This window comes from Berghia stephanieae, chromosome 7, assembly GCF_034508935.2.
Source record: "Berghia stephanieae isolate SIO BIC M18660-M18661 chromosome 7, UCSD_Bste_1.3, whole genome shotgun sequence".
Lineage (NCBI taxonomy): Eukaryota > Metazoa > Mollusca > Gastropoda > Nudibranchia > Aeolidiidae > Berghia > Berghia stephanieae.
In genome coordinates this window covers 47,996,237-48,011,236 of record NC_088366.1, presented here as the reverse complement: position 1 = coordinate 48,011,236, position 15,000 = coordinate 47,996,237, and the positions used below count along the sequence as shown (strand labels likewise).

General features: G+C 39.9%; 2 protein-coding genes across 2 annotated transcripts in view; both read left to right on the top strand.

The window, feature by feature from the left end:
• LOC144977413 (uncharacterized) overlaps positions 1-15,000 on the top strand; it is a gene marked incomplete in the record, with an annotated part of 78,563 nt that overhangs the window by 25,896 nt on the left and 37,667 nt on the right.
• On the top strand, positions 669-3,507 carry LOC144976247 (uncharacterized). The gene is made up of 2 exons (XM_078920432.1): positions 669-832; positions 1,391-3,507. Exon 2 carries the CDS (start codon positions 1,434-1,436, stop codon positions 3,054-3,056), a length of 1,623 nt encoding a protein of 540 aa, XP_078776558.1. The 5' UTR covers positions 669-832; positions 1,391-1,433; the 3' UTR covers positions 3,057-3,507.

Genomic DNA, 15,000 nt, shown 5'->3' with positions numbered 1-15,000 from the left:
TTTTCGGTATCAGACTATGAGTGTTGACGAAAGCTACGGCATCAGGCTATGAGTGTTTACGAAAGCTACGGTATCAGACTATGAGTGTTGACGAAAGCTATGGCATCAGGCTATGAGTTTTTACGAAAGCTACGGCACCAGGCTTTGAGTGTTTACGAAAGCTACGCTATCAGGCTATGAGTGTTTACGAAAGCTACGGTATCAGACTATGAGTGTTTACGAAAGCTACGGCATCAGGCTATGAGTGTTTACAAAAGCTACGGTATCAGACTATGAGTGTTTACGAAAGCTACGGCATCAGGCTATGAGTGTTTACGAAAGCTACGGCATCACGCTATGAGTGTTTACGAAAGCTACGGCATCAGGCTATGAGTGTTTACGAAAGCTACGGTATCAGGCTATGAGTGTTTACGAAAGCTACGGTATCAGGCTATGAATGTTTACGAAAGCTACGGCATCAGGCTATGAGTGTTTACGAAAGCTACGGTATCAGACTATGAGTGTTGACGAAGGCTACAGATTGATAGAGACGGATGTTCGGCATATCTCAAATAATGGCTATGGGCATGTTACATAAGATTGTACTAAATGTCATTGATAAGATCAAGGGTTGATAATTATTATTATCTATATTATCAATCAATTTATATGGTTGTAGAGTAAACATCTAATGACACACTATAAACATTGTTTGTTTGTATATTTGCTTTTAAAAATGTTTTTAGACTGCCATTTTGGTGATTAGTTCTCACAGTTATTATAATTCAGATAAAAAACGTTTAAGGATACACAGTTTTGTGTGTTTGTATGTAATATCCAACTGGCGGATGTTGTGAGTATCATTATCATCATCATCACCATCATCATCATCAGTATTATTATTATTATCATCGTCATCATCACCATCATCATCATCATCATCATCATCATCATCATCATCATCATCATCATCATCATCATCATCGTCGTCGTCATCATCATCATTATTTTTTAATTCTTCATTTTTGTTAATACAATATCCGCGTATTTGTGATTACTATGTTAGGTCCTATTTTATTTAGGGCAATACAACATGTTTGTTTGTTTGTTACTAATTAGGATAAGCATCCCAGCGATCGGCTTAGAAAACACACGATTTGATTTAAGTTTTGCACGAGCTTGAATAGTGAGCACCAATGTTTATAACAATAATAATAATGATGATGATGTTGATGATGTGTTTACGATGATGATGATGATGATGATGATGATGATGATGATGATGATGATGATGATGATGGTGGTGGTGGTGGTGGTGGTGGTGGTGGTGGTGGTGGTGGTGGTGGTGGTGGTGGTGCTGGTTACGTGATAAAATGTAATAAATTCATTATTCCGTTACGTCATTCCACAGAAAATCATATGAAAAAAGCTGAGTGACATTCAAACATTCCAAGATGATTCCAAAACTATTTCTGTCCGCATGCTGTCTTCTCTGTGCCTTCATTTCCAACCAAAACTTGTGCCAAGCAGACGTGGATTCTGGCTGTCCTTCTTGGGGCTGTCTTTCCTGGGGCAGCTTTTCATTGAGTGCTGGGATACCGTCTTCCAATAGCAAACTGCAATGGAGAGTGAACCTGGAAACGGCGTCGTCTTCTAAGGATGATAGTCGAGTTCCTAGGGGATGCGTCAGTGATCAGCAGGCAGTCGTGTGTACCACCGGAAGTGGCTATGTCAGCGTGGACCCGACCAATGGGAAAAAGTTATGGAATTATACAACGATGGCCGCTCCTTACTTACCGATCATGGATATATACGGTGACGTCATCGGTATGGATGTCAAGGCCATGTATTACGTAGGAGCCGACGGGAAACCGAAACATCCAATCAAAGTTGGAATTCTTCAACCGCGTTACAGTCTCATGGTTTCTAATAATAGTATCATGTTCCTCACCGGTTCGTCCAATCAAACGGCTCAGATTGTGACCTACGACACGGACGGGATTGTAGATGGTGCTATTCAGTTGAGGGATTCTTTAGAGAATAACGTCAATGGGACGTTTATACCGATCAGTCAGCCAATCATTGCCGGGTTTCGTGCTTACGTCATGACCTATTTCCTACCGGACGACGCCGACTCGAATGACGGTAAACGCGTTGAAGGGAAAATCCGCCTGTACGCCATTGACGTTTTGCACCAACTTATGCCTCGGATTGTCGTAGCCTGGCATTTTGACTTCAACTCACTAAAAATATCAACTACCCATAATTCTTTTACCTCAAAGCGCAGCTCCGACGACCCTTGGCAAAACGGGTCGGACCCAATCGTTACATATTTTAATGGGAATGTTTACGTCAACATTCCTGGAAATTGGGATCAAAGTCTGAGACATCATCATCAAGGCGATCACGTCCAGCCTTACGAGGGTTTATTGTGGGCAATACGAGACGACGGGGTCCTGGGACATCTTCTGTTCAGAACGTCCAGTCTTTTCGGACCCATGGCTGTTTATGATACATATGATAATCCGTTATTCAAGCTTAACAATAAATTATATCAACAACAAGAAGAAGACAATCAGGACCATTTACTGTGGATAATGTGTCGATCTCCGCCTATAATTCAAGGATATAACACGCGAAATGGCACGATTAAACGAATCGAGGGTTTTGATGTTATTTTTGAAAAACTTGGAGGTTGGATAACCTCAAGTCTGAGCATCACCCGTTCCGCCACGTCTCCGAACAACGACCAGCTGGTCTTCGGAACGTCCGATTCTTCAGGACAGGCAAGTATTTCAGTCGTGGAGATCGATGGAGACAAAGCTAAGCTCGCGCTTTCTCGAATTGTCAGTCAAGAAAATGGACAAGGGATGATGAAGAAGAAGAAGAATGATATGCAAGCAATTGTGGAAGGACAGATTGTAAATTTTGCATTTTATCCACCAGAAAGTGATAGTCAAAAGGGTGGGGAGAGGGGGGTGAGGCAGGATCGAGATACGTGGACGCTTGGATTGTCTGCGGTGATCACGGAGACTAACGTTACTCATACCTCTAGGTTTGCCGTGGGCTTGTTTTGAAAGATGCATTAAAAAAAAATTGAGCTGTTATAGAGCAAAATATCCATTAAGCGTGCTCAAAGCGCTTTACATGGTGGTCCTTGTCCAACAGCAACATTAATTTAATATTTAGGACAAAACATGACGCCTGTAGGGCGATATTACAATTTTTTTTCGGACAGTGACGACGCTTTTTCACGCCAGGTACTCATTTTATACCCGAGTACGGTGAGAAAATGTGAGTAAAGAGAGCCTTTTCCATGAACTCAACTATGCACCGAGCGAGGCTCGAACTTAGGACCTTCCGATCCGAATGCGAGTGTCATAACACAAGACCCCACATAGCCTCGCATCGAGTGTGATGCAAACAAATTTTGCTGCCTGAAACTTGAAAGAAAAAAATACAATAATCACATGGAAGGGAAACATTAATTGGATTCAATAGTCTGATGTCACGTCCGCCCAGCAACCAGCAACTTGGTTCTAAAAACAAAGAAAATCGGTACTTTTTATTATTCATGCTGGCTGGAACTTTTTCATAAGTCATGTGATCAAAATATATAGAAGTCAAAACATGATCAGATTTATGTTTTTCTCCTCTGGATACACTTTTATGCTCGTCGAAGAAGTATTTCATAAGGGCGTCCGCCATTGTTCCGATAGTTTAGAACCAGTTATAAGTTACGATGCATCATTCGAGGGAAGTTACGTCACGACTGTTGAATCCTATTTGATTAACGAAGACAGAAAATATGGACGTTTCGGGTTTTCGGGTTCATGGGACAGCGTGGCTCAGTGGTACGGTCTTTGATTCGTACCCGAAAGGTACTGAGTTCGACTCCTCGTCGCGTTGTGTGCGTGACCTTGAGCAAGTCACCTAGCCTTAGCTCACTTTGCGGCGCTGCGCTGCACTGCGGCTACACCTGGGTTATTCCAACCTGACCTAGAATTAGGTCCTAAAGAAAAATGTCACCTTAGGGATGAATAAAGGGAATTTATTTATTTATCATCATTTTCTCCTTTGTCAACAAGACATCAAAGCCGAATGAGAGATAAGAGACTGGTGTTGTTAAGATCAAGGTGATTAACGAAGACTGATAATAAAATCGTTTCGGGTTTACCCTTTGACAACAAAACGCGAGGTATGAAAACTGAAGACGACTGTGAGATGTGAGAATGATTTTAAGCAACGAGCTATTCTCAAAACACCACATTCGTCTTCAGCGTTTCATTCATCGTGTTTTGTTGACAAAGGGTAAACCCGAAACGTCAACATTACCTGTCTTAGTTAATCACATTCAAGCTTCCATTCCATTTGACCGCCGTTATTCACGACATCGAGTGGTTTTAACATTTCAGTTACAAATTTTGTCAAATCAAAAACAAATATAATTTGAATGTGCGGCTATGTGGGCATGTGGTATGGGACTCGCTATCGGATCGGAAGGTCCTGGGTTCGAGCCTCGCTCGCTCGGCGCATAGTTGAGTCCTCGGAAAAGGATCTTTACTCACATACTCTCATCGTACTCAGATGTAAATTGAGTACCAGGCCTATAACAGCGTTGTCTTTGTCCGAAAAAAAAATGTAATATCGCCTAACAGACGTCATGTCACGTCGTACATACATGTTACGTGTTCCTGTTTGCTAGGGACACCTTGTAAAGCACTGTGAGCACTTTTAGTGGATATTGCCCTATATCAAAGCTCAAGTTTTTATTATTATTTTTTTTTAATGTACCTAGTTACAAGTGAGTCATTGTTGTCGTTATCCAGGCATCATCTTAAAAACTTGTTTACATTGGTCATTCTGAGAATTCAAGTAAATATTTTATGTTGTTTAAAATCGATTACCATCGTTTTTTAATATCTTTTCACTCTTCTCCTTTCCAGCCATTTTCAGGGTTTTCCCCTGAAACTTCACACCCACCCACAACACACAAATAGATTTTTTTCTACTCAAACAGAATAGGAACAAGTCTACATTCTATACATAATATTGTCCAGTGTTAAATTTTTATCGCTAGAACAAAATATTTTCGTTATAATTTGTGATGTATAAAGGATATCAGAATAATAAAATTGTCGGTTGCATCGAAACGAATGTGACAATTTTCCTATGGATGGTAAGGAGAGGGTTAATGTATTGATGGGTGTAAACCGACGGGTACAAGATAGTATGCAGATGACGTCACTCAGGCCTTTGTTATTGTTTTTGCCATCCGCGTTTGTGAGTTGTTCTCACTAAACTGTATTAACCAGACTATAAAAGTTCATGGCTACACAGAGTGTGTGTGTTGGTCCGTTATAATTCCGGATGGCAATGTTGTGAACTCCTTGGCCAAGCGCATTCTATCTATAAGCAGGTCTGACATCCGAACCCATTACTGGGCGTAGTTGAACATTGTTGTAATGGACAATACTTTGCGTCTTTTTTTTTTTTTAGACTTCCATCCCAACAATGAACCGATGAGAAATTGGGTTATCAGACCTGAAAATGACGTGCGGCTATGTGGTCTAGTGGTATGACACTCGCTTTCGGATCGGATGGTCCTGGGTTCGAGCCTCGCTCGGCGCATAGTTGAGTCCTTGGAAAAGACTCTTTACTCACATTCTCTCACCGTACTCAGGTGTAAAATGAGTACCTGGCCGTTAACAGCGTTGTCTTTGTCCGAAAAATTGTAATATCGCCTAACAGGCGTCATGTCTCGTCCTACATGTTAAATGTTGCTGTTGACCAGGGACCCCTTGTAAAGCGCATTGAGCACGTTAAGTGGATATTGCGCTATATAAATGCTCAATTTTTTTTTATTTTTTTTATAAACAGACGTAATCTTATTTACAGGTCTGATAACCCAGGTTGTTGTGATTTCATTTTTGTAATGGAAATATACTCTCAAACCAACGCAACATATTTTAAGTTATCAGACCTGAAAATAAGTAGGTATTCGTCGCCTCAGGCACATTCAAATTCAGTGGATATTGCTCGACGTGGACTTATTTTGGTCTCATTGTTGTAATGGAAACACTCTCAAACAGACTCAACATACTGAGCAACAACAATAACAATTGAGCTTTTATATAGCGCAATATCCACGAAATGTGCTCAATGCGCTTTACAAGGGGTCCCTGGTAAACAGCAACATTTAACATGCAGGACGAGACACGACGCCTGTTAGGCGATATTACAATTTTTCGTACAAAGACATCGCTGTAAACGGCCAGGTACTCATTTTACACCTGAGTATGGTGAGAGAATGTGAGCAAAGAGCCTTTTCCAAGGACTCAACTATGCGCCGAGCGAGTCTCGATCGAACCCAGGACCTTCCGATCCGAAAGCGAGTGTCATACCACTAGACCACATAGCCGCACATTATCGTCCCTTACAACTATGTTGAATCAGTCCCACAAAAGCGTTCGTTCGGTTATGAGACCTGCAATTGTGTGTACGTTGATATTACTCTACGTAAAAGGTCAACCTTTTTTAATAACTAGTATTAACCACCTCCCGCCCACGTTGATAACCAGACGGTGATAATAAAACTTATGTAAACGGCTACTGGAATATCATGCTAAACGGATAATATATTTCTTTTTTTTTTTTGCCAAACTCTATGAAAAAATAACCATACAATTATAATTTTGGCCAGAAAACTCATCCTTCGAATAAGGAATATGGATCCTCGTGTTAAAATCTGCTTCCTGTAACTCTAAAAAAAAAAAAGAGCTTTAATATAGCGCAATATCCACTAAACGTGCTCAAAGCTCTTTACAAGGGCCAACAGCAACACTTAATATTATGTTGCCTGTTAGGCGATATTACATTTTTTTTCGGACAGAAACAACGCTGTTAAAGACCAGGTACTCATTTTACACATGAGTACGGTGAGAAAATGTTAGTAAAGAGCCTTTTCCAAGGACTCAACTATGCGCCGAGCGAGGCAGGCTCGAACCCAGGACGCTTCCGATCCGAAAGCGAGTGTCATACCACAAGACCACATAGCCGTGGTAAGGAGAGAGTTAATCTAACGATATTTGAAGGACTAGTTCTCTGGCTAAAATTTTAAATACGTGATTTGTTTTTGTTTTTTGTCAGAGCAAGGTAAAATAAATGTTTTCACCGCTATGTGGGAAATTCGTGTCTTGTAGATCAGAACTGCCAACTTGAAATTTCAAAAAAAGTCGTCGTTTCCAAGGGGAAAAAAGAAAAAGTCACGTCAAAAAGCTTTAGAAATAAACAAATTTGCCCTCAGCATTTTTTTGAAGCTTTTTTTTATAGAGCACAATATCCACTAAACGTGCTCAAAAAGCTTGACAAAATTTTCCCTGATCAACAGCTACACATAAAATTTAGAACTATACATTTGACGCCTGTTGGGCGATGTTATAATTTTTACAACAGAGACAACTCTGTTAATGACCAGGTACTGATTTTATACCAGAGTATGGTGAGAGAATGTGAATAATGAGACTATTCCAAGGACTCAAATATGCGCCGAGCAAGACTCGAACCCAGGACCTTCCGATCTGAAGGCGAGTGTCATACCGCAAGACCACCTAAACGCACACAGGCGCATGATCCCCCCAAAAAATGCTCCAAAGTCATGAATAATAACACAGGTTGTTCTAAGGAAACAAACTTCCCATTTCAACAAGATTTATTGAGTCAAAGAGGCAGTTCAAACGTAGTTCTGTAGCAGGAGCCAAAAATTCTTTACGAAAACAGCTTTTTTTTTGACGAATATTTCGTAGTACGAGGCAGGTCTGTTATAGATATAGAGAGACTGGCTTTTCCATTCGTGTCTGTTTTTATTGAATCCACAAAAACAATATGGCCGGTGAACCGTGTTGACCGAGAAAACAAACTGGTGGAGTTCAAGGTAGGTACTTTCTGGAAGGTGGTAAAGAATAATAATGATGATGATGATGATAATGATAATAATAATAATAATAATAATAATAATAATAATAATAATAATAATAATAATAATAATAATAATAATAATAATGATGATGATAATAATAATGATAATAATAATAATAATAATAATAATAATAATAATAATAATGATAATAATAATAATAATGATAATAATAATAATAATAATAATAATAATAATAATAATAATAATAATAATAATAATAATAATAATAATAATAATGATAATGATAATGATAATGATAATGATAATAATAATAATAATAATAATAATAATTATAATAATAATAATAATAATAATAATAATAATAATAATAATAATAATAATAATAATAATATATACATTCATATATAAAAATATATACATACATATTTACTATATTATTTTATATTATACATATATACATTTATTTATATAAATATGCTCGATAATATTAGTTAGAGCATGATATTTGGTGTGATTGAATATTTATTGAAGAAATAATATCTCCTTACAATGGAGCTACGCCCCAAACACTGTAGCTCTATTGATTAAAAAAACCAAACTAAGACACCAAGAACAGTCACATTTGGACTGTTGATTGGGAACGACAACACACTGGGAGCGGTGGTAGATATGATGTTATGATTAAAAATTATGTTTACTTTCTTTACAATTTGAATAAACGCACTAAAGCATAAAAGAAATATGATGACACCAAGAGAAGCCGCCATTAAACGACGATACTTCCGGTACCACCATTGAACGCACATATAACTAAAGAAATCGGAACGCGTAGAAGAAGTAAGATGTGAGGCCAAAGATGATATTTTTACGACGACTAAATTAAATTCCAATCGAATAGATCTATAATCAATGCATGTTATGTGTTTTGCAAATCAGGTAGCTTGGCCCTCCTTCGTCTCCGTTCGTAGAACGAGAATAACTGACCTGATCGTGTAAATAAATGATATTAGCGACGCAATTATATTTTTGCTACTTTGGTGGGGTCAAATCGGGTTTTCCCCAAAACGCTAGGGGGAGTTTTTTTTTAAAAGTTCCCTTTATTCATCCCATAGGGGAAATTTTTCTCTAAGGTCTATTCCAAGGGAAGAATGGAATAACCCAGGCGTCAGCCGCAGTGCAGCGTCGCAAATTGAGCCAGGGCGAGATGACTTGCTTAAGGCCACACAGCGCAGCGGCCGATGGTCGAACTCGGTACCTTTCCGGTATGAAGCAAAGACCGTACTGATGAGCCACGCTGCCCCCAATGATAACTGAATAAGATTTTTGTACTTTTATTTTTTGACATTCACAACTGGATGGTGGATACGCCAAAGTAATCCTGATCATGTTAATCGTCTTGGGTCTAAAAATAGATGACTAATGATTATATCATACCATTCCTCCTCCTTCTCCTCAGCCTCCTTTCTCCCTTCTCTCTCTCTCTCTCTCTCCCTCTTTCACTCTTTGTTTTCCTCTCTCTCTCTCTCTCTCTCTCTCTCTCTCTCTCTCTCTCTCACTCTCTATCTATCTATCTATCTATCTATCTATCTCTCACTTGCTCTCTTTCATAGTCCTTTATACACAGATTCTCTTCCCGTCCTTCTCTCTCTCTCTCTCTCTCTCTCTCTCTCTCTCTCTCTCTCTCTCTCTCTCTCTCTCTCTCTCTCTTCCTAAGCACTACTTACCTGCCTCTCCTATATCCCATTACACAACCATCAAATCCCCACGAAGCTCTGTGTGAGCACCATTACATTTCCCGATGAATCCAAGAGGCCATTGCCCCTGTGCCCTGACTCAATGCTCTCTAGATTGCTATGTCCTGACTCAATGCCCAATGCCCTCCGATTGCTATGTCCTGACTCAATGCCCAATGCCCTCCGATTGCTATGCCCTTACCCTCCAGTTCAACCACGACCATTAGGCAGACGTCAGTCGGAAGTAAATGATGATAATTAAGAATCAACCCTTCAAATATAACAGGCTCAACCAATGAAATTCCTCCTTTCTCGCTCCCCCCTCCCCCCTCCCCCCACTCCCGCCTCTGTTTTTATTTTCCTTTTTTATTTTTTTTTGTTTTTTGGTTGTTTTTGTTGTGTGTGGCTATGTGGTCTTGTGGTATGTCACTAGCTTTCGGGACGGAAGTTTCTGACATTTTTTTTCTGACTCGCCTGTCCACCCAGCAGTGAATGGTTAGTCCCGGGTTTGAAAATTTGTTTTTTCTTTGCCAAGATGAGGGTCATTTAAAACCGATCGATATTTGAAGGGCCAGTTTTCTGGCCAAATTCTTAAATATGTGTTTTTTTCCGGAGTACGGCAGATATGTAATATAATATATCGCCTATCAGCCCTCGTTTTACACATGTGTGCGGCGAGAGAACGTGAGTAAAGAACCTTCTCCAAGGACTCAGCTATGCGTCGAGCGAGGCGCGAACATGTTAAATGTTGCTGTCGGCTTAGAACCCCTTATAAGCACTTTGAGTACATTTGGTGGATTTTGCGCAATTAAAGCTCTATTTTTTTTCATGACAATACTCTTCAACAGTCGTGACGTCACTTCCTTCCTAATGACACATGGTAACTTAGTAACACTGGCTCTAAACTATCGGAACAATGGCGGACGCCCGTATGAAATATTTCTCTGGCGAGCATAAAAGCGTATCCAGAGGAGAAAAAAAACCCCATAAATTTGATCATGTTTTGACTTTTACACATTCTGATCACAAGGCATAGAAAAAGTTCTAGCCAGCATGAAGAATAAAAAGTAATGATTTTCTTTGTTTAGAACCAAGACGGCCGCCGTTGCCGGGCGGCGTGACATCAGACTACTGAATCCAATTGCATCATTATGTGCGACACTATGAAGATTCTTGAAATTCACGATAAAGATCTGACCAAGTGTGTATGAAAGGTGCCAGACAAAGCAAGAAAGAAAAAAAAAGAAATACTAAAACATCCCAAAAAATAAATCTACCTCGACTGGGGATCGAACCTCAGACCTTCTGATTACCTGTTTTTAATAGGGACTTATATTCTTCGCGCCCGGGGGAGACAATGAAAAACACTCATAGACCAACTGAAGGGCTTCACCAACCTAACAATCCAAGAGCTGTTTGAAAAAGCAAGAGACAGGGAGGAATGGAGAAAGATAATTCATGCAGTATCCGAAGCCTGGACCAGGCATGGAACCTAGAAGAAGAAGAATATTCTTCACAAGGGTACAGGTTTTACGCTGTTGTGTTGTTTAATGCAAGCGAGGATTCACAGCGTCTAACATTTAGGACGGGACATGACGCCTGTTAGACGATAACACAATTTTTTTTTCGAACATAAACAACGCTGTTAACGGCCAGGTACTCATTTTACACCTGAGTACGGTGAGAGAATGTGAGTAAAGAGCCATCTCCAAGGACTCAACTATGCACCGAGCGAGGCTCGAACCCAGGACCTTCCGATCCGAAAGCGAGTGTCATACCATTAGACCACATAGATGCAAAACACTCCTTCGGGACTGTGCGACCTATAGAGGCAACGAAACTGACGACAGCCATTTTTATGAGCAGCGCAGTTTTCACTAAATTCTACCAATCAGACTATAAAAGTTCAAGGTTACACACAGTCTTGTGTGTTGGGATTTTATACCCGGCTGGTAGGTGTTGTGACTATGTTTGCTAAATGCATAGCATTTATTCTAAGTAGAGAGCGGTGGGGGCTCGTAAAGCCTGAGATGGCAAACATACTGTTTCCTACCGAAACCTCTTGTAAATGTGTGTGTTTTGATTGTAAATTAGTTTTATGTCCCCGATTCGTTAAATAAGCATGACTAATTTTATTTTGGTTTTCCCGACTTCTCAATAGACTAACGTCCTATCCAAAGGCTGGCAAGCAATTGCTATTGTCCATATCTAAAACTTTCTCCACAGCTATATTATTATCGAAATAGACCAAAAACGAAACATTCAACATGCAGTGATCGAGGTGTGTCGAGATATTCGACAACACATTTACACATGTGTGTCATGATTCCTTAATATTCCAAGATAAAGACTCCATCACTCAGTTAACAAGAGGCTTCAACAGTCGTGTCGTCACTTCCCTCGTATTATTGACGCATATTAACTTAGTAACTGGTTCTATACTATTGGAACAGTGGCGGATGCGATTGTGAAATACTTCTCCGACGAACAGAAAAGTGTATCCAGAGGAGAAAAAAAATAATTATAAATCTGATCATGTTTTGAGTTTTATACATTCTGATCACATGACATGTGAAAAAGTTATAGCCAGCACCAAGAATAAAAAGTTCCGATTTTCTTTGTTTAGAACCAGACGGCTGGTTGCTGGGCAACATGACATCAGTTACTGAATCCTATTGTACAAAAATAAAGAAGAAACGTCGTGGCATCAACCCTCTACTCTTTTGGTTCCTAAATCATTGGAAGTGTGTATTTAACCAGTCCTTCTGGGTGTTGATAATGAATAGGATGTATAGATAGAATGAAGTTGACGTCAATACGATTCAACGGCGGCCATCTTGGTTCTAAACAAAGAAAATCATTACTTTTTATTTTTTCATGCTGGCGAGAACTTTTCATATGTCTTGTGATCAAAATGTGTAAAAGTCAAAACATGTTTTTTTCCCCTCTGGATACCCTTTATGCTCGCCGGAGAACTATTTCATACGGGCATCCGCCATTGTTTCGATAGTTTAGAGCCAGTATTACTAAGTTACCATGCGTCATTAGGAAGGAAGTGACGTTACCACTGTTGAAGAATATTGAGTCTTTGTTACTGTCTCTTTTTTTTTTGTCTTTTTCCATCCGCGTTTATTAGTAATTCTCACTAAGCTGTGTTATCCAGACTAAAAAAAGTTCATGTATACACACAGTTTTGTGTGTTGGTTCGGTATACTCCCGGTGTGCTTCTAAGAAAAGCGCCTACTATCTATAGACAGTATGCGCTTGGCAAAGAAGCTCTTAACATGGCCACCCGGAAGTATAACGGAACAACACACAAAGATATGTGTAACCATGAACGTTTGTAGCCTGGATAATACAGCTAAGTGAGAATTACTCATAAACGTGGATGGCAAAAAAACAAACAAAAACAAAAACAATAACAAAGGTTCGATTGACGTCAACTTCATTCTATCTATAGAAACCAGTTGTTGATTTTCACATCATATCTTATATTCTCTATTTGTAACTAATGTGTGTTTGTACGTCAATATCCTTTGAGAACACAACACATGTGCCACGATTTCGTGATTTCCCCCCCAAGATAAATACACCATTGATCCGGGAAGACAGAGAACAGTTAAGTTCATTGTTCACCGATTGTAGCAGCTATGTGGTCTGGTAGTATGACACTCGCTTTCGGATCGGAAGGTCCTGGGTTCGAGCCTCGCTCGCAGGGGCGCATAGTTTAGCAAATTTATTTCGTCAACCCTGCTTCTAAAGTCTTCCTCCGCCCTAAGGATGATTTTGTAGCCACCTTCAAGTTTAGTAACCGGGCAGTGGAGGACGATGTGATCGCTGGTCTCTGGGGCTGCCTGACATTTCTGGCAGGTATCACTGTTTCCAAGTTTCCATCTGCACATATCTGATGCAGTTCTGCCATGTCCAGTGAAGAGGCGATTTGAGGAAATCCAGTATTTCCTGGCGTTATTGAATGCAGGCACTCTTTAGGTTGGATCTTTAATGATGTTTCCTCCTCTTGTTGTTTCACTGTTCCACATTTCTCTCCCGTTTTCCTCCACACTGCGCATAGTTGAGTCCTTGGAAAAGACTCCGTACTCACATTCTCTCATCGTACGCAGGTGTAAAATGAGTATCTAGTAATTGGGGGTTCACAACGTTGTCTCTGTCCGAAAAAAAAATTGTAATATCGCCAAAAAGGCGCCATGTCATGTCCCGTTCTAAATGTTAAAAGTTGATGTTGGCCAGGGACCCATTGTAAAGCGCTTTGAGCACATTTAATGGATATAGCGCTATATAAAAGCTCATGTATTGTTTTTAGCAAGGGTTGTGTTTGTGCGTCGATACCTTTTGCGTCAATACCTTTTGAGAACACAACACATGTGCCACGATTCTTCAATCTTCTCCAAGATAAAGACACAGTGAATCGGGCAGTAAGAGTACATTTCATTTCATTGCACACCAATTGTTGTAGCAAGGGTTGTTGTGTTGTGTTGTTTGTGAGATCGCGTGCTCAGAAGGTTCAGTGACCGTGTATCCAAGTCGGTGTTTTTGGTTTGTTCATTATGAAGCGGTTTGTCTTAATTAGTTTCCTATTTCTGGGATTCTCTTCACTTGCTCTTTCAGGTAAGGGATAAATATTAGCTATAGTATGTTTATTATCCTACAGAACAATTGGGCTAATTGGATTCAATAGTCTGATGTCACGTCGCCCAGCAACGGCGAGCAGCTTGGTTCTAAGCAAAGAAAATCGGTACTTTTTATTCTTCATGCTGGCTAGAACTTTTCATATGTCATGTGATCAGAATGTATAAAAGTCAAAACAAGATCATATTTATAATGTTTTTCTCCTCTGGATACACTTTTACGCTCGTCGGGGAAATATTTCATAAGGGCGTCCGCCATTTTTCCGATAGTTTAGAGCCAGTTACTAAGTTACCACGCGTCATTACGAGGGAAACAAGAGATGAAGTGAGTAGAAAAGTGCCAGAAGACAATAGAGAATAACAATTTTCGCGGCGGTGGTGGGGTTTGAACCTGCGACCTTATTGGTACGACAACTCACACTCACTTTTCTGAATTAAAAAATTAACCCCATATACCGGAGCATACTCAATGTCTCAATCGTTTCTATGTTATATGTTTGTGTTGAGAATATTGGCTATTAAGCTTAACTGCTGGTCAAATAACTTCGAGATGGTTGTGTGGCGAGCGAACCCGCGGTCTCCAGAAGTGGGTGAGAGAGAGCTCCAGAAATGACCTGAGTTTGACACGAATATTTTTGTATTCGTGGATAGCTCACACGGTAGAGCCACGCTCTCACCTGCCAGGCGGAGTTGTCGTACCAAT